The following is a 21,397-nucleotide window of genomic DNA, read 5'->3' on the forward strand; positions in this document are numbered from 1 at the left end:
GTTATGTCTGTATAGATGACATTCTCATCAAGCCACTGATTTTGGAAGGGGGAAGGTTTCTTGTGTGCAGGTAATGTGGAAGAAAGCAGCAGAGCTGCCCTCTGAGGACCATCTCAGAAATCCTGGCATATGTGGTGTGCTGGCATAAGATAAATATATCAGAAGGGAGGCTACAGCATTGGGGCAACTTTGAAAAGATGCTGTTATTTAGGCTTTCAGAGTTGACTGGAGAGCAAAAAACATCTTAGCCCTTCTTTCTACTAGGCTGTGAATTCTGTGCTGCACATCAAAGACACAGCAGGGACTGTAACCCCATGATCTGCCCCATACTTCTCTTATGAAGCTGATTCTATGCCACTGAAGTCAATTTGAGTTCTACCCTTACCTTTAGAAGTCTGATTCTCCCGTGCCTTGCACTTTCTTTAGAAATGTATTGCACATGCAAAGTGGATGTAAAAAATAACAAAGTCAGTATTTTGCTGACATTTTACACAGGTATAGATGATTATCTAGGGCACAAGCCAGTGCATATCCAAAACCAATGGGAGGAGGATCATAGCCAACACTGAGAAATGGAGACAACTTCACCGAACAGGATCCTGGAGAGTCATCAGTAATCAATTGTGCCTAACACCACTTTTAGACATTAGAAGTGTATAATCAGTTGAAAATTATTCTGTAATTTGCCTCTTTAATTTCTGAAAATAACAGAGGAAATAATAAAATAACACGGACTGAAAGAAATAAAGTTACACAGAACTGAAGACCACACTAAACTCTCTGGATTTGACTTTTACTTATTTAATTGGTGTAGACAGTTGTTATTATCAGCACATTAGTTTAGTCTTTTGTGAAATTACTGAAAGAAGAAGAAACAGATTTTTAAGTATGAAATTATTTTTTCAAGGCCATGGTACTTGATTTCTTTGGCTGCAATATCAGGACTCTGTTGATTCTCACAAATTAGCTGTTTAGCTAAAAATATTAGATATTACATAGCCAGAAAGGCTTAATAAAGGAAAGAAAATGATAAAAAGTCTCTCCAAAATCAGAGAAAAAAAATCAGAATCCTGGTATGGTAAATGTCAAGAACACTTCTTCCAACTATATTCCTGAGAATGCTTCCTACTGCCACTTCGTTTATGAGATCTGAAAAGATCACAGCCTCAGGTGTTACAGGGTAAAAATCTAAATAAGGTGGCCTTGTGCTGTAAAATGAGATGATCTTAATAGAAAAGCTTTGCTACTCATGCCTCCAGAATCAGCTATGAGGCATTATGAGTATCCCGCATTTAGGTCCACATCCATAGGATTAAGTTAGACTGTGTCAATATCAGGATGACATTCTAGTTATTGAGAAGCTGATCACCATTCCCTCCAAAGAGTGTTGGTTGTTGGGCATTTTTTGGCCACTTTGTAACAAAAATATCCCAAACAGAAACAATGAGGAAGTTGGATTTTGCCTGTAAGATAAGATCCAATACCAAGGACCAAACTGTATTGGAGTAATGTGAAATTACAAACATATCAACATTTCTGCTAAGAACCAGGGAGCTAGGGCTCTGTCGTTCTTTCAATAACACACAACAGGACTGTGGCAGACATAAATATTATTTATTAAAATATATAATGAAATAAATCAATATCTAGTCTTTTCCCCCTGCAGAAATGGAGCTCAAAAATATAACCTATTCACTAGATAGGCTTGTTAATGGAAGATAAAATCATTTTTCATATACTAAGTTTTACAAGGAATTCTCTACTTCACAGCAGATCTGCAACACTGAGAAAAACTAAACAAGGTTGTTCACAATTAACAGTGATTTAAAACTTGGGCTAATGAAAGATAGAATTAACCTGTTGGAGAATTAAACACAATCCTTGCAGATCTAATAAGCTATCTGATTACCTGAAAGTCAGTGGGAGATTTACCATTACCTTGAAAGAGAGCTGGAGGGTGTGCAACAAGACAACAGCTTTATCATCTTGCTCTTAGTCTGAACATAATGTTTAGGGATGGCAAAAGTGTCATAAAGTTAAGATTAAACTTTATGTAGGCCAGTGACAACACATAGGCTCATGGGGTTTGTAGCCAGGGACCCCTGCTAATCTGGGAACCCTTGCAGAAGTGCTAGAGTCTGGGTAGAAGTATGTGTGTTGGGGAGCTCTGGTGGAGGAACTGTGGTCCTGCCTCCTGCTCCTCTTTTTCCTCCTCAGGAAGCAGGGAAAAGAAGAGCAGCATGTGTCACCCAATGACAAGGGATGTGGGGAGCACAAAAGTTCTTTTTATTCAGGACCTCAGTAAAACTTTATTTGCCTCTGCTCTTGGCAGACAGCTTTTTAGAAAAGTGCTCAAAACTTTACCATTCATTGTGATTGGATGCTGTACTGCATCTTATTTTTAGGAATCATACTATTTAAATATTTAGTGCTTAATTTTAAATATAACTGTGCAAGCACAAGTCACTGACTCAGATTATTTTTTAACAAATCCAAACTTTCAGCAACAGATCAAATCCCTAATAGTTCTTTCTATTTCCTCCTCTTCCTTTTCATCTTTGCTTGATGTACCACAGACTCAGGGGAGAATTAGTAAATTATAATTTGAAATTGAAAGTCTAACAAATTTATCCCTCTCATAAATGGTTATAAAGAGATAAACATCTGAAGTTTTACTACTTAAAAGGCCAGAGGAAAAATGTATAAGATGGAGTTATCTTGATTTATACACACTAGGCTTTATTAATAATCAAATTAATCTCAATGTCAGTTGTGAAAGAAACACTAGTGTTATGTACATGGGATTACAGACATTTATGTAGAAAGAAACCTTTAGAAGTTGGAATTTTAGTAAAGGAATAAAGAGACCGCGTGTATATAACTGTAACATTTAAGTAAATTTGTTTCCTGGAATAGATTGAGAGCATGGGACTCAAATCAGAGCATTAGAAATTTTGGATTGTATTCCAGCTCTGTCACTAATAAAGCACATGATCTTGGAAAGACATTTCACCTCTCTGCTTCTTATTTTTCTCCTCAATATAATGGGCATAATGCAACTCTTAAAGGTGATAAAAGTTTTGTTGATAAAGTGCCTTGAGAGCCTCAAATGAAAGGCACTATGTAAATACAAATTAATGTCATAAAGAATTATGGGAAAGATTTGCAACAGGTATAAACTGGCATAGCTTCATGTGGAGGTTCATCAGTAAAGTAGAATGCTATATGGTGAAATGGTATGCACAGAATGTGCTAGATTCAGCAGCACTGTCCAGTTTCTTTATGCCACTTGCGCATGGCAAAGGAGGATTATAACTGCTATATATCACTGAAGCACCACAAATAGGCATGCTGCATGGCAAATGTGGCCCAAGATGTTTCTGAATTAAGAGCCTGATTTCACACTCTGTTCTCTTCATTTTATTTTTTCTTTACCCCACTGAAATCAGTGAAGTTAAAGAGTAAAACCATACAGAAAGAAGAAGGTCCTGAACATTTTAAGAATTTGGCGTAAGGGAATATGCTTAAAAGAATATTTTTAAATGGCGATAAGGCAATGTAGTGAAATTCTCTGAAAATACACGGGTAGTTGTACAGCAACATATATTTGTGATATCACAGTATACTTCCTTCACTGTTAAAACATATCCATACTGTAAGTCATACACAGATATAGACACCTATATGACAGTATGATCTAGTGGTCTGACCAAAAGATTAAGAACCAGAAATACTTGAGTTCTCATCTTTGCTATGACACTATCACTCTCTGTTGTCTTGGAGAAAGAGAGACAGGCTATAAATGACTTTCCCATCTGTAACATGGAACAACAACATTTCCCTAGTACTTCTTTGTACATTTCTCATTTTATACTTTCTCCTTCTCATTTTGTTTGGAAAGTTGCTCTTCTGGCACCTTAATTGTCCTTTCAAATGAAAGCTTTATGTAAGTGGTGCTTATGATGTTTAATAACACTATGTTTTTATGGAGAGAAGGAATCTGAAGTAATGACAGTTAAAATCTTTGGTTCAATAACAACACTGAACCCAGAAACATAAATCATGGCAGCAATTATAACATCACCAGTAACACCATTACTGCAATCAGCGGTTATGGTGGGTATTTGACAACAACATTTAATCTCCTTTGAATGTACTGATCTTGCATTCTCTGTAATTGATCACAACATTCTACTATTAATGATACTTAAGATTGCATGGAGGTAATTACAACAAAACATGTCTTGAAATTTCAGAAATAACACATTATTAATTTCAATTTATGATTCAAAACATCATTTTTCTAGGTGCAATTTTGTTTTCATTTCCCAACTGATTTTTGTAACCATCATAAAACATCCTTCACAAGCAGCTGAAAAATCTAATATAGAGATAAAAGTATTTAAACCATAAATTGTTTACCTTTTTTGCAAGGCATGACAAATCTAAAATATATACTGGGTGTACCTCCGAAAACCGGCACTCTCTGGTCCAGCAATATCCCTCGTCTGGCAGGACCAGAGATGCTTCTGGACCAGACAGCCTGGGAGCCTAAGGGCAGGAGGAACAGGGTTGGCAGCCCAGCTATGGACTGGGAATGGAGCCTCGCAGCAGTATGGGGCCAAGCTGGAGTCCTTGGCAGTATGGGTAGGGATGGGGCCGGAGTTTCTTGGCACCTCCCAGGAGTGTGGGGACATAGCACCATGGCAGCCTGCTAGAGTGCAGGGCTGGCTGGAGCCCTTCAGTAGTCCACTGGAGGGTGGGGCTGGGGCCACAGCACCAAGGCTGCCAACTAGGTTGGGGATAAAGAAGAGGGCAAGGCAGGGTGCTTGATGGGGCAGCCTGCCAGTGGCAGGTGATGAGGCTCAGGGCTAGTGGGAAGAGACCATCCCTGGTCTGGCAAAGTCTCTCATTCAGGACTGGTCAGGTCCCAGTGGTGCTGGACCAGGGAAGTCCCACCTGTATTACAGATTTTCTAAACAAGCACTGGGTCCTACATTCCTTGTTCATGAAAAATATTCCACTGAAATGAAGGGTTTTTTGTCTAAGCAAGGGCTGCAAGATGAGGCCCTTTGAGTCAACTATTGATAAGATTCCTGCTTTGCTTTTTCTCTGCCACCTCAGCTATATGTTCCTGTATTAGCATAATAATTAAGTTTAGTAGAGGCAGCATAAGAGGGAGCGAGAACATTATAACATTTGCCAGTTTGCGAGAAATAATCCCAAAATGTAAGACTATAATCTTACTAAATCGTAGGATTCCAACACCTACTTATGTTCTCAAGTCTTCTTTCACCTCTCCATATTTACTATATAGTATTTACTGTAATTTTCTGGTATTTACTATAATTTTCACTCTTGCTAAGCTGCCCATCTTTCAATTTGTTAACCTTAAGTTTGTTAGTCACATATCCCACCAAAGCTACTCCAGCTCAGCTGAGGAAGTGGATTTTACCCACAGAAGCTCATGATACTATATGGGTTTTTTTGTTAGTATCTAAGGGTATGTCTACACTACCCTCCTAGTTCGAACTAGGAGGGTAATGTAGGCATACCGCACTTGCAAATGAAGCCCGGGATTTGAATTTCCCGGGCTTCATTTGCATAAGCGGGGAGCCGCCATTTTTAAATCCCCGCTGGTTCGAACCCCGTGTAGCGCGGCTACACGGGGCTCGAACTAGGTAGTTCGGACTAGGTTCCCTATTCCGAACTACCGGTACACCTCGTGGACTACCTAGTTCGAGCCCCGTGTAGCCGCGCTACACGGGGTTCGAACCAGCGGGGATTTAAAAATGGCGGCTCCCCGCTTATGCAAATGAAGCCCGGGAAATTCAAATCCCGGGCTTCATTTGCAAGTGCGGTATGCCTACATTACCCCGCTAGTTCGAACTAGCGGGGTAGTGTAGACATACCCTAAGCCCTGTTCTATACCCTTATTTTGAAATAACAAGTGGAACATAGAATCATAGGGCTGGAAGAGATCTCAGGAGGTCATTGAGTCCACACTACCAAGTCCATTATTTTGAAATAAGGGGCTGGTTATTTTGAAAAAAAAACAACAACAACAACATGAGGAATAACACTTTACTTTGAAATAGTTATTTTGAAATAATGGTAGTGTGGATTCTCCACTGCTGCTATTTCATAATAACTACTCACTCCCTAGAGTTTTTCATAGTAATCACTCCCCGATGCTTCCTGGAGCTCTAAGTCAAGGTAGCACGTCCACATTAAGGGAGCCGGCCTTGGTCTAATTTCGAGGCTTCTCTGTGCTGTGGAGATGATACTTGGAAAGAGTTATTTTGGTAGTCATTATTTTGAAATACATTGTTTTGAAATAATTATCTAGTGTAGACACGGCCTAAAGTGCCACAGAACTACTCATAGTTTATGAAGTTACAGATTATCACGAGTCCCCCTTTGAGACTTTATACAAAGCAAGAAGCTAAGAAGTTAAATCATTCAAACCTTGCTAGATATGCTCAGTTCTTCAGGTCTCTTTTTGTACATCAACTGTCTCCCTTTCACACTTCACATTATGTTTACCCTCATTTGGCATAACCAAGAAAGCGGAGTCGATTAAATAATGAGAGTCTGATTCACCCTACTCTGATGACAAATTGCAGCTGTGTTTCAAGTAGGAAACACACAGTTGCATTGACCAATCTATTGCTCTGGATAACTGTCAACATGTGATACTTGTCATCACTGAGAATTAGTTCAATTAATAGCTTTATTAGAAGAGTAAATAGAAGTTGTAATGTACTTTGAAGGTTAACAGTAACACATTTTGATTCCTGAAAAGTGGATATTGTAATACCTTAATTCCAGCACTGAACTATATTTAAAGTACTGTAAACCAATTTGTGTTGTGTACTTGACTGGGGCGGACGCCTGCCTGTATTTTTAAATTAGTATAACACAATTTATTTCATGATGCAATAGTTAATCTGTATTAAAATTTCAATAAAAAAGGGGTTTTATAAGATCTAGTCCTGAAAAAAAGGCACAAAAAAGTGTCTATGCGGTATATTATTCTTACTCACCTCGCTTAAAAACTTAAAGCGTCATTGACAGTTTTTTCCAAGCAGCTCCATTTACATTCTGGGTAGTAGATTTTAATATCTTACTGTGTAAAATAATGTCTTACAACCCCTTGTAACCTGAGAATTTCTTGTTACTCATAGATAGAAAGTGTAAGTCCCATCTTTACTAGGAAAGTCAAGGTTTTTTATATGATATCTTAGTGGTCTGGGACATTAATAACTTAATAGAGTTTATGGCTAGAGGGGCCTTTTGTGATCATCTAGTCTGATCTTCTGTGTAACACAGGCTATACAATTTCCCCCAGTAATTCTTTCATCTAGTCTATAATAAGATGATGAACTAGAGCATTTCTTTTAGAGAGACATGTTGTCTTGATATAAGACTTCAAGTAATGGAAAATTCACCATAGCCAATGGTAAATTTGGTCAATGTTTAATTGTTTTCATAGTTAGGGCACATCAAGACTGCCCGTGGCTTTCGAAAGAAGATATGGAAATTTGGCGAGAATTTGCATATCTTCTTCTGATCCCATTTTCAGAACAGCTTTTTTTTTTTTTTTTTTTTAAAAAGCAGTTTAGACGTGATCCTTTCAAAAAATATCCCTTTTTCGAAAGAACCATTCTTCCCTAAAATATGAGGTGTACAGGGTTGTTTCGAAAAAGGGTTTTCTTTTTCAAAAGAATCTCATCTAGACTGCTTTTTGTTTTTGAAAAAACTCTTCCACAAAACGGGATCGGAAGAAGATATGCAAATTCGTGCCAAATTTGCATGCCTTCTTTCGAAAGCCGCGGGCAGTCTAGACTAAGCTTTTTTAGTCTCTCTTACTTATTTTACTTTTTATTAAGAATATAAGAACATAAGAATGGCCATACTGGGTCAGACCAAAGGTCCATCTAGACCACTATCCTGTCCTTCAGCAGTAGCCAATACCATATACCACAGAGGGAGTGAATGGAACAGGGGAATCTTCAAGCAATCCCTCTCCCATCACCCATTCCCAGCCTCTGACAGAGGCTAGAGACACCATTCCTAGCCATCCTGGCTAATAGCCACTGATGAACCTAATCTCCATGAATTTATCTAGCTCTTTTTTGAACCCGTTAAAGTCCTGGTCTTCACAACCTCCTCTGGCAAGGAATTCCAAAGGCCAACTGTGCGCTCTGTGAAGAAAAACTTCCTTTTGTTTGTTTGGGGTCGTAGTGGACCACAAGCTAAATATGAGTCAACATTGTGACACTGTTGCAAAAAAGCAAACATGATTCCGAGATGGATTAACAGGAATTTTGTGAGCAAGAAAAAAGAAGCCATTCTTATGCTCTACTCTGTGCTGATTAGGTCTTAATTTGAATATTGTATCCAGTTCTGGGCACCACATTCCAAGAAAGATGTAGTGGAGAAATTGGAGAAGGTCCACAGAAGAGCAACAAAATGTTTTTAAAAAAAGGACTTGAAAACATGAGCTATGAGGGAAGACTGAAAGAATTGGGCTTGTTTAATTTAGAAAAGAGAAGATTGGGAGGGGATATGAAAGCAGTTTTCAAGTATCTAAAAGGGTGTTACAAGTAGGAGGTTGAAATTTTTTTTCTCTTGGCCTCTGATGATAGGACAAGAAGCAATGGGCTTAAATTGCAGCAAAGGAGGTTTAGGTTGGAAATCAGGAAAAACTTCCTAACTGTCATGGTGGTTAAACGCTGGAATAAATTGCCAAGGGAGGCTGTGATATGTCCATCACTGGACATATTTAAGAGCAAGTTGAATAGACATCTGTCAGGAATGATCTAGGTGATGCTTGGTCCTGCTGTGAGGGCAGAGGACTGGACTTGATGATCTCTCAAGGTCCCTTCCAGTTTTAATATTCTGTGCTTCTATAATTTTATGATTTATTAAAGACATATTGCTCTCTCAAATGCAATTTGATGTATAGTTAGTTATCAGATGAAACACTCCAATAGAATGAATGTTGAGTGATGAATGGTATTTACATTGAACAAAAAAGTGAAATTAGTGTAAACACTATGAAAACTGTTCATTTGCTCATAGTTAAAATTAATGGCACTTATCCAGTGTTTCCTGTGAATTCACTCAGAAAACAAAATGACAGGAATAACATCTTTCACTTCAAGAAATAAGTGCCTAATTATTTTGAGTCAAAACCTGGCAATAGTGATACCAACATTCCTTAAATGTACTTTTTATGAATAATTTACCACTCTAAAAGTATGTTTTTAAAACAGTGTTTGGTTTTAGATTGGGAAAATATGGCCTCCTTTTTGACAGAAATGAGTCAGTAACAAACAATTTATTACAAGGAACAATGCAGTCTCCTGGAGTTCCACTGCAAAAATAGGGTTGAACCCATGTTCTTTATATGCTTAGAATTACTCTTCACAAGATAATATATTACAATCTTCCTTGAAAAAGAAAAGAAAAATGAAAAAGAAAGAGAATATACCTGTTTTGTTGCATAGCGATGAGGTAAACCACCTATAAATACAGGGCCTGTCTTAAGCCAAACTGAACTGGACCAGAGATTGGTAGGCATGCTTATCTTTGTAGAAGTCCCCAGGACTGACAGTTCAGCATCACATGGTATCATGTCTTGCCTGTATAAATTTAGAAATGCCGCATTTTACAACCATATTGTAAATCACATTCCTGTCCAACTGACAAATTAATTGGGCTATTACTAAATCAAAGGAACAGCACTTTCTACATTAAAGGCAATAAACATAATATAATCCTTTTCATCAACAAGCTATAAACTTGAGGGTTTGAGCTTCATAAAAATGAAGTTGTATTGTAAAACTCAATTGTATATTTGGCCAGAGTAGAAGGAAGGTGTAGAGGAAACCAACTGAAATTAATCTTTATACATGTGTATATATCTTTCACTTCAAGAAATAAGTGCACAATTCTTTTGAGTCAGAACCTGGCAGTAGTGACACCAACATTTCTTAAATGTACTTTTTATGAATAATTTACCTCCCTGAAAGTATGTTTTTACTCCAGTGTTTGGTTTTAGATTGGGAAAATATGGCCTCCTTTTTGACAGGAATGAGTCAGTAACAAATAAGCTATTACAGGGAACAATGCAGTCTCCTGGAGTTCCACTGCAAAACTACGGTATGTATGTATGTAATCATCTCACTCTGAATCCCCCAGGTATCCCTCAGCCACCCCACCTTCTCCCTTCCTCCTTCCTCCCCGCTGCTAACCCAGCAGGGATCAGCAACCTATGGCTCCCGAGCAGCACAGCAGCACTGAAGGTAGGCTGCTGTTGCTGAGTTGGGGCTGGCGGTACCTCTGGTAGCCGCCCACAATGTGGTAGCTAATGGAGTTATAAATTGTGCTGCTCTGGCCATGCAGAGGGGTGAGGGTGGCAGCAAGGCCTGTGTTGGGGAGAAAGGGAGGGCCACAGGAGAGGCCCACTACAGGGGAGGGCCAGGATTGGGGGGAAGCTCCCCCCCACTGCAGGCCTCAACACTGCTGCCCCCAAACAGCTGGAGGAAGCGAGCCAGGCGAGTCATGGCCTCAGTCAGGCCTAACTCCCCAGTGGCTAGCGGGCGTGAACTGTGTCAGCTGCGGCCTCGAACCAGCCCAATCCTCTGGCAGCCAAAGGAAGAGAGGCAGGGCAGCAATGGCCCTGGCCTGTCCCAATGGTCAGGTGACCAGAGGGAAACAGATAAGCCAGCCATGGCCTTGGCTTGGCCCAACTCCCCAACAGCCAGAGGGAGGGAGCCAGACCCGCCGCAGCCCAGTGAAATCCTCTGGTGGCTGACGGGAAAGAGCCAGGCCAGCCATGGCTTCAACCCAGCCCAACGCCCTGGCATCCAGAGGGAGAGAAGTGGGCCACCCAAAGCCTTGGCCTGGCTCACCCCACCCCACCCCACCATGGTCAGAGGGAGAGAGCTAGGTCTGCCTCGGCCCGGCCTGGCCCAGCCCAACTCCCTGGCAGCTGGAGGGAAGAAGCTGGGCAAACCGCAGCCTCAGCATCAGCCTTCCCCTACTTACCCCATGGCAGCTGGAAGGAGAGAGACGGACTAGCCACAGCCTTGGCCTGGTCCAACCCCCTGGCTTCTAAAAGGGAGAGAGCCAGCTCAGGCACGGCCTTGGCCAGGCCTAACATGCACTGGCCGAAAGGAGAGAGCTAGCCCAGCCTCAGCCCATCCCAACCCCCTGGCAGCTGAAGGGAGAAAGCCGGGCCAAGGAGCTCAGTGGCAACTGCAAGGGAAGCTGGAGCTGCCTGCCCACAGACAGGGAGTTGGGGAGCAGAGCGAAGTAAGCAGGTGGCACCACCCCCTAATGAATAATAAATCAGTTTTTTTTTAAAGTAACAACTAGGTTTTATGTGTTTGTATAAGAAGTGATTATCTCTCTACACTATGTTTTGAACAATATTTCCTGGGATTCATGTATATAAGGGCAGGGAATCGAAAACTGACAAAAATAGGTTTCTTTTAATGACATTATGCCCAATTCTGTTATATGTACTTACAAAAACACTATTCTCATGTATCAAAGCTACAAGATTGGGCAATTGCTGGATTTAATGTGATTGCAGAGTATATCAATACTTCTCTGTATACACTTCAGGGATCTATCAGAAAAAGATACGCAAATTACACTCTGCAATTTGCTTACCTCTTTCCAATAGCTTTTTCAGAAGAGGCTTTTCCTAAATTTGGCCTGTCTACACTACAAAGCGGAAGAGCAGACATATTCTCTGGATGTGGCAGAGTTTTTCCGGGATACCTCTGCTATCCCGAAAAAAACCCCATAGTGTAGACATAGCCTAAATCAGTACAGCATTTTGTATCAACTTCTATGTAAATACGTCGGGCAGTGGTCACCAACCAGTAGATCGGGATCTACTGATAGATCTTGGAGCCTTTGACAGGGGACCTTGACTGGTTTGGCCAAGAGGCTATCAAGTGCTGGCACTTCAGCTGCCCCTCCCCACCACTGCTGCGCACCTTCTGCCCTTTGCCTTAGAGCTGCCTCTGCTTTCCCCACTTGCTGGGCAGGGAAGCAAGAGGAGTGGGTGCTGATGTCAGGGTGCCTCCCCTCCCACTCTGTAGCTTATCTCCACAGAATGGAGGGGGACACAACAGGGCCAGGAATGGAGGGAGTTTGCTGGCTGCTTTTGAGAGTGGTGCAGGGGCAGGGCAGGGGTGATCCTGCCTTAGCCTCACTGCACCACCTGTGGTAAGCAGTGTCCAGCTGGAACCTGCATCCTGAACCCCTGCTCCAGTCATAAAACCCTCCTGCACCCCAAGCCCCTGGCCTAGCCCTGATCCACCCCAGACCCAAACTCCCTTACAGAGCCTGTACCCTGAACTTCTTCCTTCACCCCAACTCCCTGCCCCAGGCTCAGATCAGAGCAACTCCTAATCTCTTAACCCAAGACCAGAGTCTGCACTCCAACCCTCTGCCCCTGCTTGATGAAAGGGAGGAAGGATGGAGGACTGAGGGAGGACCGAGTGAGCAGGGGTGGGGCCTCTAAGAAGGGGCACAAAGGAGGCAGGACAAGGGTAATCGGGTGTGAGGTAAATCCTGGATTGCATTTATATTCAAAAAAATGATCTTGTACTTAAAAAGGTTGGAGATCACTGACTTAGGGTATGTCTACACTACCACCCTAGTTCAAAATAGGGTGGCTAATGTAGGCAACCAGAGTTTCAAATGAAGCCCAGGATTTGAATTTCCTGGGCTTCATTTGCATATTGCCGGGCGCCGCCATTTTTAAATGTCCGCTAGTTCAGACTCCGTGCCCGCGGCTACATGAACGCGAACTAGGTAGTTCGGATTAGACTTCCTATTCCGAACTACCGGTACACCTTGTTCCACGAGGAGTAACGGTAGTTCGGATTAGAGAGCCTAATCTGAACTACCTAGTTTGTGCCGCGTGTAGCCGCGGGCACGGAGTCCGAACTAGCGGACATTTAAAAATGGCGGCGCTCGGCAATATGCAAATGAAGCCCAGGAAATTCAAATCCCGGGCTTCATTTGCAACTCCGGTTGTTTACATTAACCACCCTAGTTCGAACTAGGGTGGTAGTGTAGACATACCCTTTAGTTTCCTTCTTTCTTTTAATAATAGTACGGTAATTTTTATTCTTTTCACCAACCAGCAGTAAACACACTGCCTTTATAAAAAGAAGCACAATGGAAAAATAAAAAAGTGAGCCAATGGACATCTCACTTGACAAATTCATTCTACCCATCCTTTTGTCTGCATAGCAGGAAGTCAGAGTTCTGTTTAAGAGCCAAACCAAAACACTAAAAGTCTGGCCAGTTGTCTTATTAATATGATTCAAGGATCTTCCTACTGCAGCTCTGACCTAAAAGTATACAGCAAATGAACAAAATCAAAAGCAGACATTGCCTCTGAAATTTAATTAGGATATTATAGATAAATAGATGAATTCACTTAATCTTGGGTAACACAGAGCTATCCACAACATGCTTAATTGGTGACATATAGATCATGAAAGCTGGTGTTTTAAATTTTTTCTTTCTTCTCCCATCATAGATACCCACTGTTGAATTCTTCAAGAACTGTCTTACTTTGTCAATTATTTCAATAGGAGCAAAAGCAGCCCTACAGGAGCAACATGTGTAGACATAGGTGTATGTTTATTTTCTGCATAACTGTGTTTGTATCACTTTCATGAATTCCTTAATCATGCCAGTTGTGTGCATTGAGACACTTATTGTATTTAAAATAGAAGGGACTATATTCTAAATACTTCCACAAGAAAAATACTTTCCCCACACTATTAAAGTATATAAAAGTACCAGGATGAAAATAATAAGATCCCAGGTTTAACACAAAATGATGTCCTGCCTGGGTTGTTTGTGTTGTCCGTAAAGCCAACTTGTAAAGTAGAATTAGATAATCATTCTTTGTTCAATTCTATGAAATGTTTTTTTAAAACCGTGGAAAGGACATCATCTTCAATTAAATTATGATTTAAGACATTTCCATGGAATGTAGGAGTTTTTTTCTTATTATTTTAGTGCAATATAATTGAAGCTTGTACTGAATAGTCAAATATGACATTTAAAATTATCTCATATTTTTGTTGTAAAAGAATGAAATGCTTTAATTATTCTGACAGGATTTGTGCCATCTACCTGAGTATATGGGTTCCAATTATAGTTCTCTGATACAAATTGGTGGAATACTTACTAGGCTGAGTCTCCAAATATCGTCTTTAGCATTTTAAAGGTACAAAAGGCATACACTTATTTCTTATGAAAATTTTATTTTCATTATAGAGTAATTATTTTGGATTTAGAAACAGTAAGTTATAAGAATCACATAGCTTGTTCCTCCTGCTCTAGATCTATGGGGAAATGAATACGGCAGCACATTTTTTGTTGTTGAAGATCATATCTGTATTAATTGTGTTTGACAATCCTAGTGTTAACAAGATTACAGATTATGTAATTACCCATTAAAATATTCAAATAGAACTCAGGATGATGTTTTCAGTTTAACCCTGAACTCACTTCTTTAGAGGTTGAAAGAAAAAGTGTGCTATATATTTTTTGTCATCTCACATATTTTCTTTTCAGACTCTTTTCATCAAATATTCAAAGCATCATTAGCTAAAGTTAGGGACAAGGGACAGGAAAAAAATTAGTCAAAGCTATTCAGTGAAAGAAGATTTTTTGCAGATTAGTAGTTAATACCTTGATAGCTTTCATCACCATACAATTCTGACAGGTGCCCCGCCCCGTGCCCCACTCCACCCCCCCTTCCCATGATGCCTCCTAAGCCTGCCCGCTTCCCATGATGCCTACTCAGATTCCATAAAGATTTTGCACACACACATGCACAAGGATACACAGTACAGTTCCACAGAACACACTGGTGAATTGCGTAGTACAGAATCTGCTGGCAGTGTTTCTTGCTTTTCCAGTAAGACATTTTTGCTAACAGTTCCAAGTGCCTGGGTTGCTCTGCGTAGCTTGAAAGCTTGCCTCTCTCACCAGCAGAAGTTGGTCTAATAAAAGATATTACTTCACCTATCTAGTATCTTTTGTCAAATTCAAGCATTTATGTTAGGTTTAAGCCCAGTATGACAAAGCATTTTTGCTCTAATATATGAAATCTAATTTATTTGGTTTTTTTCATCTACAACTGTGCTGAAGGAATGGAAATTGCCTACATAACTTGTTTATGAAAATTACTAAGCTATATTTCTTTCTTCACACATTTTTGACAGTAATCTCTAGAATTAATATCATGTACTTACATATACTAGTATTAACATTGTAAATGACATGCACAGCCAATTGTCTCATAATAGCCTATACATGCACTTGTGTGCCAATCACCAATATATTTATGGAAGGAAAGATTTTGGTTCTGTATATGCAAATAACATCGTATTTTGAAACTTGCATAGTACTTTTTGTTCAGAGACCAAGCTGTTGCAATTCAACATCTTGTGCTTGTTTCACCTTATGCTGCTTGTTAGTGTCATCCAGGTACCTTTTGATTGTGCTTGACTGAATCTAAGATGGACTGACCAAATTGGACTAACAACCTTAAAACATTATTGTTTTGCATTTGCTGATGATAAAATTGCCTGATAGTACATGACCTGTACAAATTTTCCATGAAGCATTTAAAATACTTTTTATACAATCAGCACATAGGGTGCTTTAAAGGTCAAGAGTGAAGTTGAGGAATTTTGCATAATTATAAAGGTAGAAATATGCAGAAAATTCTTCTGGTGATTAAGCTACTGGAAATTGTGCCTTAGCCCAGCCTAACAGTAATTGTTCAGATTCATAATTTGTGCTTGCATAAATGTAATCATTAAATACTGACCTATTAATTACAACCTCAAAGATGAGTTACATCTATCTAGAATTAAATCTATTGCTTGAAGCCATTCTTTTTGGAAGGATGGAAAGGTCAGACAACTATTTGATATACCACAAGGATAAAGGTTCTTTAACATAACAATAACATTTGCATGAATTCCAAATCCTTGCATGTGGTGTCCCCATATTTCTTGACATTTATTAGCGATGAATAAATAGCTTGCATTAGACTGTGATAAGATGGTGAAAAGTAATAAAGCAAACATATTTCATTTTCTATACTTATTAAATGTCAATAAGGTTGGGAATCAGGATTCTCTCTGGTATCTTGTCTTCCTGAATGAAAGGAAAATCACTGATCCAAAAAGAAGACTGAAACTTAACTTGTCTCCAACAATTTCACTTTCAATCTCATTATTATAAACCATCTTCTCGTTGAATATAAAATATGAAATTATTAATTTGGAAAATTAAGACGCAAGAAGAGTTTATAAGAGTTGCAACAGGTATATCCAACTATTATTATATATCAATGTGGATTACAGTAAGAAAGGGACAGTCATTTTAAAATCCTTACATCAACAACATCTTTAATTATGTTAAAAAGAAGCATCTAAGAACATTTCATCAAATGATAGAATCATAGAGCTGGAAGAGTCCTCAGGAGGTCATCAAGTCCAGTCCCCTGCCCAAGGCAGGACCAATCCCAACTAAATCAAAACAGCCAGGGCTTTGTCAAGCCGAGACTTAAAAACCTCTAGGGATGGAGATTCCACCACCTCTCTAAGTAATCAATTCCAGTGCTTCACCACCCTCCTAGTGAAATATTTTTTCCTAATATCCAACCTAGACCTTCCCCAGTGTAACTTGAGACCATTGTTCCTTGTTCTGCCATCCATCACTACTGTGAACAACCTTTCTCTGTCCTCTTTGAAACCTCCCTTCAGGAAGTAGAAGGCTGCTATCAAATCCCCCCTCACTTTTCTCTTCTGCAGACTAAACATACCCAAATCCCTCAGTCTCTCCTCATAGGTCATGCACTCCAGCCCCCTAATCATACTGGTCACCCTCTGCTGGACCCTCTTCAATGCGTCCATATCCTTTCTATAGTGGGGGGCCCAGAACTGGACACAATACTCCAGATGTGGCCTCACCAGAGCTGAATAAAGGGGAATAATCATTTATCTGGATCTGCTGGCAATGCTCCTCCTAATGCACCATAATATGCCATTAGCCCTTCTGGCTACAAGGGCACAGTGTTGACTCATATCCAGCTTCTCATCCACTGTAATCCCCAGGCCCTTTTCTGCAGAACTGCTACTTAGCCATTCAGTCCCCTGCCTGTAACAATGCTTGGGATTCTTCCATCCCAAGAGCAGGACTGTACACTTGTCCTTGTTGAACCTCATCATATTTCTTTTGGCCCAATCCTCTAATCTTTCCAGGTCACTCTGGACCCTATCCCTGCCCTCCAGCCTATCTACCTCTCCCCCTAGCTTAGTGTCATCTGCAAACTTGCTGAGAGAGCAATCCTTCCCCTCATTCAGGTCATTAATAAAGATGTTGAACAAAACCCATCCTAGAACAAATCCCTGGGGCACTCAGCTAGAAACTGACCGCCAACCTGACATCGATCCATCAGTCACATCCACTGACTTTCCCATATCCACAGAGCTAGGTATTTCATCATAGAAGCTAATCAGTTTGGTCAGGCATGACTACTCCTTTGTGAATCCATGTTGACTGTTCCTGATCACTTCCCCTCTTCCAAGTGCTTCAAAATGCATTCCTTGAGGATCCCCTCCATGGTTTTTCCAGGGACTGAGGTAAGGCTGACTGGTCTGTAGTTCCTTGGATTGTCCTTCTTTAAAGATGTGTACTACATTTGCCTTTTTCCAGTCATCCAGGATCTCTCCTGATCTCCACGAGTTTTCAAAGATAATGGCCAAAGGCTCCACAATGACATTTGCCAACTCCCTCAGTACCCTTGGATGCATTAAATCCAGGCCCATGGATTTATGTAAGGTTAGCTTTCCTAAATAGTTCCTAATTTGTTCTTTTTCCACCAAGGGCTGTCCACCTCCATCCTGTACTGCATTGCCTAGTGCATTTGTCTAGGAGCTGACCTTGTCTGTGAAGACAAAGGCAAAGAAAGCAGTTTCTAGTAACTGATGTCCTACTACACTGAATATTTATGGCAGTTGAAAAATAAATAAATAAATAAAATCAAGGAAAAGACCCTGTGCATTTCAATGAATTTAGATAATATTAAGCCTAAATTTGCAGGAAAGTCAGATACAAATGGAACCTTGGTTTCAAACACTCCTGAACATTGGCAAATCTTAGATCCAGATTTGAATTTCAAAGCAGGCATCTTTTCTACAAAAGGTGAAAGTAAGGCTTGATTATTCACCTTGTACAGTAACTGGAGTTCTTCAAGCTATATCCCTCTGAGAATGTTCCATTATGAGCATGCTGGTGCCCCTGACCAGAGGTTTTTCACAATGGTGCCCATTCACTCCACACATCCTCATGCGCCACACTTAGGCTTCATGGGGTTGGATGGGTGAACTGTGCTCAGTTCTTTCTCCACCACCAAATGCCATAAAGGTGTCTCCAAAGCAGAGAGGAAGGAGGGCAGGCAGTGGAGCACCCATAGTGTAACATGCATCTTGAAGAACTCTAGTGACTGCCCAAGGCAAATAATCTCTCTTTCACCTTCAAGTAGTGTCCACATCAAGTGACTTCCAAGCAGTATTTTCCTAAGTGGGAGGTTTGAACCAGAATTCAATACAGAAGAGTAAATTGTGTTGCCCACATCAGCATTTGATCTTGCATCAGACACCAGAGTGTAATGCTTAAATTGTCATCATATATAAATCTAATAATGAGCATAGAGTACAAATGGATGCTTCATAAAAACATTATGTGTGAGATTCGGGTCCCACCTCAGAGTAGGGTCTCTGGTTTTTGGGGAGATAGTTGACAACGCTTGTAGGAATCTTGTCTTAATTGTGTGGATGTAGTGGGGTGGAGTGGCTGCCCACTGACCCAGAGGAGGAAGAGCCCTTCTGAGAGCCCTGGTGGGCAGCACCCAGCTCCTGCACATCATCTAACCAGAAGTCAGGAGACAGGATCAGAATGATAAAAGGCCAGCCTGAGAGGCCAGTCAGCCCCCAGGTGTGAGAGGAACCAGAAGCCTTCTTGGCACTTCCAAGCTGGGATCTGGACCTGATGGAAGCTGCAGAATGGCCTGGCCTGCCAGGCCCACAATTTGACTATTGCTTAGAGGAACTGCTCACCTTGCCAGAGTTTCCATTCCTGGCTCCAGTGCAGGTCCTCTGGTCTATGCAGGGCTAGAACATCCTGCATGGTGAGCAGGAGTTGGAGTAAGAAGTCCACCAGGTTGACATTATGTCAAAATAATTACTTGTAGTCTAGATGCAAACTATTTTATTTCGGAATAAGATCAGTTATTCTGATATAACACTGCTGTGTAGACATACCTTACATGATACGTAACTTCGTGCTCAAGGTGGTCTTGATGCTGACAATCTCTGGGAACTTAATAGAGGAGACTCTGACTCCAAAAAGTCTATCAAGTCCTTAGGTTTCTTTAAATCTTGTGGTACTGACAGTTACAAAGATTAGACTTAGAGATAGTCTGTGAAGGATGGCTTCTTGGTCTGTGAACTCATTGGTTTTGACTTCTTCAGTATTGCATAAGGTTAATTGAACTTAGGTACAGTTGTTTTCTTTGTTGTTTTTCCTGGATGGGCTTATGAGTCTTTTTATCTATGTCTCCACCAGTCAGTGTCTATGTACTCAAATTCAATACCCAAGTTTGTCTTAGACTGAGTTTCCGCTTTGCCTTTGTAAAACTGGAGCCTTCATGGAACTCCCCATGGGACCTGAGGTCTCTTTAGACCATTTGTGTGTCAGTGACTAAGATACTTTTGACCAAGATTTATTCCCCCTACCTCCTTCTGTTTAGAGTCTCATGCAGATAAGGATCTCAGTGACACGGAAGCATTTGGTTGCCATGGTTTTATCTGTCTCTCCAGTGGTCTCCAGTGACAGAAATCTTGATATGGATGGATCATTGGTGATACTGATAGGTCTATACATGAAGGAAGTGTCCTCTGTTGCTGGATCTGAAGCTGGAATTAAGGCTTGCTCCATTATTACAAGTTTAACTTTGATCTTCCTTTTTTTCAGGATCTCCCATGAGGAATTTACAAATTTTTCAAGGTATAACACAAACAGCAGAGGGATTAGAAGGTCTGTCACCTCTTGAATCCTGGACTATCTGGCATTCCCAAGGAAAAATAACAGAAGAGACAACCCCAAGAAGAAGTTCTAATTATATCTAAGAATCTAAAGACACTTTTAATAGGGGGGGGGGGGGGGAGAGGCAGGAGAAAGGAGAAAAGAAAGCAAGGCTGTGTCTAGATTACATCCCTCTTTAGACAGAGGGATGTAAATTAGGCAGTTCAAAATTGCAAATGAAGCCGGGAGTTGAATTTCCCATTCTTAATTTGCATAATCATGTAATGGCGCTCTTTTGAAAAAGCGCTATTTCAAAAGTAAAACCGTGGTCTAGACATGGTTATTTCAAAAAGGGAAGGCTTTTCTGAAGTCTAGACCTGTGGTTTTACTTTTGAAATAGTGCTTTTTTGAAAGAGTGCCATTACATGATTGTGCAAATGAAGTGTGGGAAATTCAACTCCCGGCTTTGTTTGCAATTTTGAAGTGCCTAATTTACATCCCACTGTAGAAAGAGGAATGTAATCTAGACATACCCCAAGAAAGAAAGAAAGAAACTATAAGCTACCTATCTACCTTACTGCTAAATAGAAAATAGGCACACATTGCAGACTGCCTCAGGACAAAGACAGTTGAGAAGGTGTGAGGGCAGTGTACCTGTGCAGCTCCATCTGCTCCTTTGGTGAAGATGTGTCGGGTGTATATGTAAGCTGGACGGGTATTGCTACCAAAAACCTCTGACCAAAGGTACAAGGCACAAGTGCACCTAAAGTGGAACACCTATAGGGCCAGTACATGAAGAAGAAAGATTGTCCCCAGGGTATTGAAACATTGGGAATGTTGTGATATGTACCTTAACGCTACAGTTTATGCCTAATCCCTGTGAATTCTCTGTCCCTTCTATGTTCTTTTGAATGCCACTTTCATGCTTGTAACTTCTGTGGCCACATCAACTGTCTGCGTCATAATCAAATATCTTGACATCCCCCCCTCCAAAAAAAGGTGCTGCTTTTGAACAAAAGCTTGATGTTGGGCAAGCGTGAGCCATCACATTTCATTAAGGTGTGACTTTTTATTTTATGCTCTCCTTCCCGTGATGATAAAGACTTTTATAGGAACTAAAATATAGAATGTTCAGTCATTCTGAGGGAATGGAAGAAAGAATCCTTTGAGATTCAAAGTAAAGTTTTGTAGCAATGATGGAAAATTATTCAAAATTATTCAGTTCTTATAGTTGAAGATT

At 40.5% G+C, this 21,397-nt stretch overlaps 1 protein-coding gene across 1 annotated transcript in view; it reads right to left on the bottom strand.

Moving 5' to 3' along the window:
* Positions 1-4,111: 4,111 nt before the first annotated feature.
* LOC149524647 (protein eyes shut homolog) overlaps positions 4,112-21,397 on the bottom strand; it is a 364,551-nt gene continuing 347,265 nt past the window's right edge. The window contains exons 7-8 of the mRNA XM_089776925.1: positions 9,500-9,650; positions 4,112-4,171 (exon numbers count right to left, since the gene is read on the bottom strand). Coding sequence (XP_089633051.1) covers positions 4,112-4,171; positions 9,500-9,650 — 211 coding nt within the window. The remainder of the gene's footprint in view (positions 4,172-9,499; positions 9,651-21,397) is intronic.

The sequence above is a fragment of the Pelodiscus sinensis genome, chromosome 3 (genome assembly GCF_052426305.1).
Source record: "Pelodiscus sinensis isolate ZL-2025 chromosome 3, ASM5242630v1, whole genome shotgun sequence".
Taxonomy (NCBI): Eukaryota; Metazoa; Chordata; order Testudines; family Trionychidae; genus Pelodiscus; species Pelodiscus sinensis.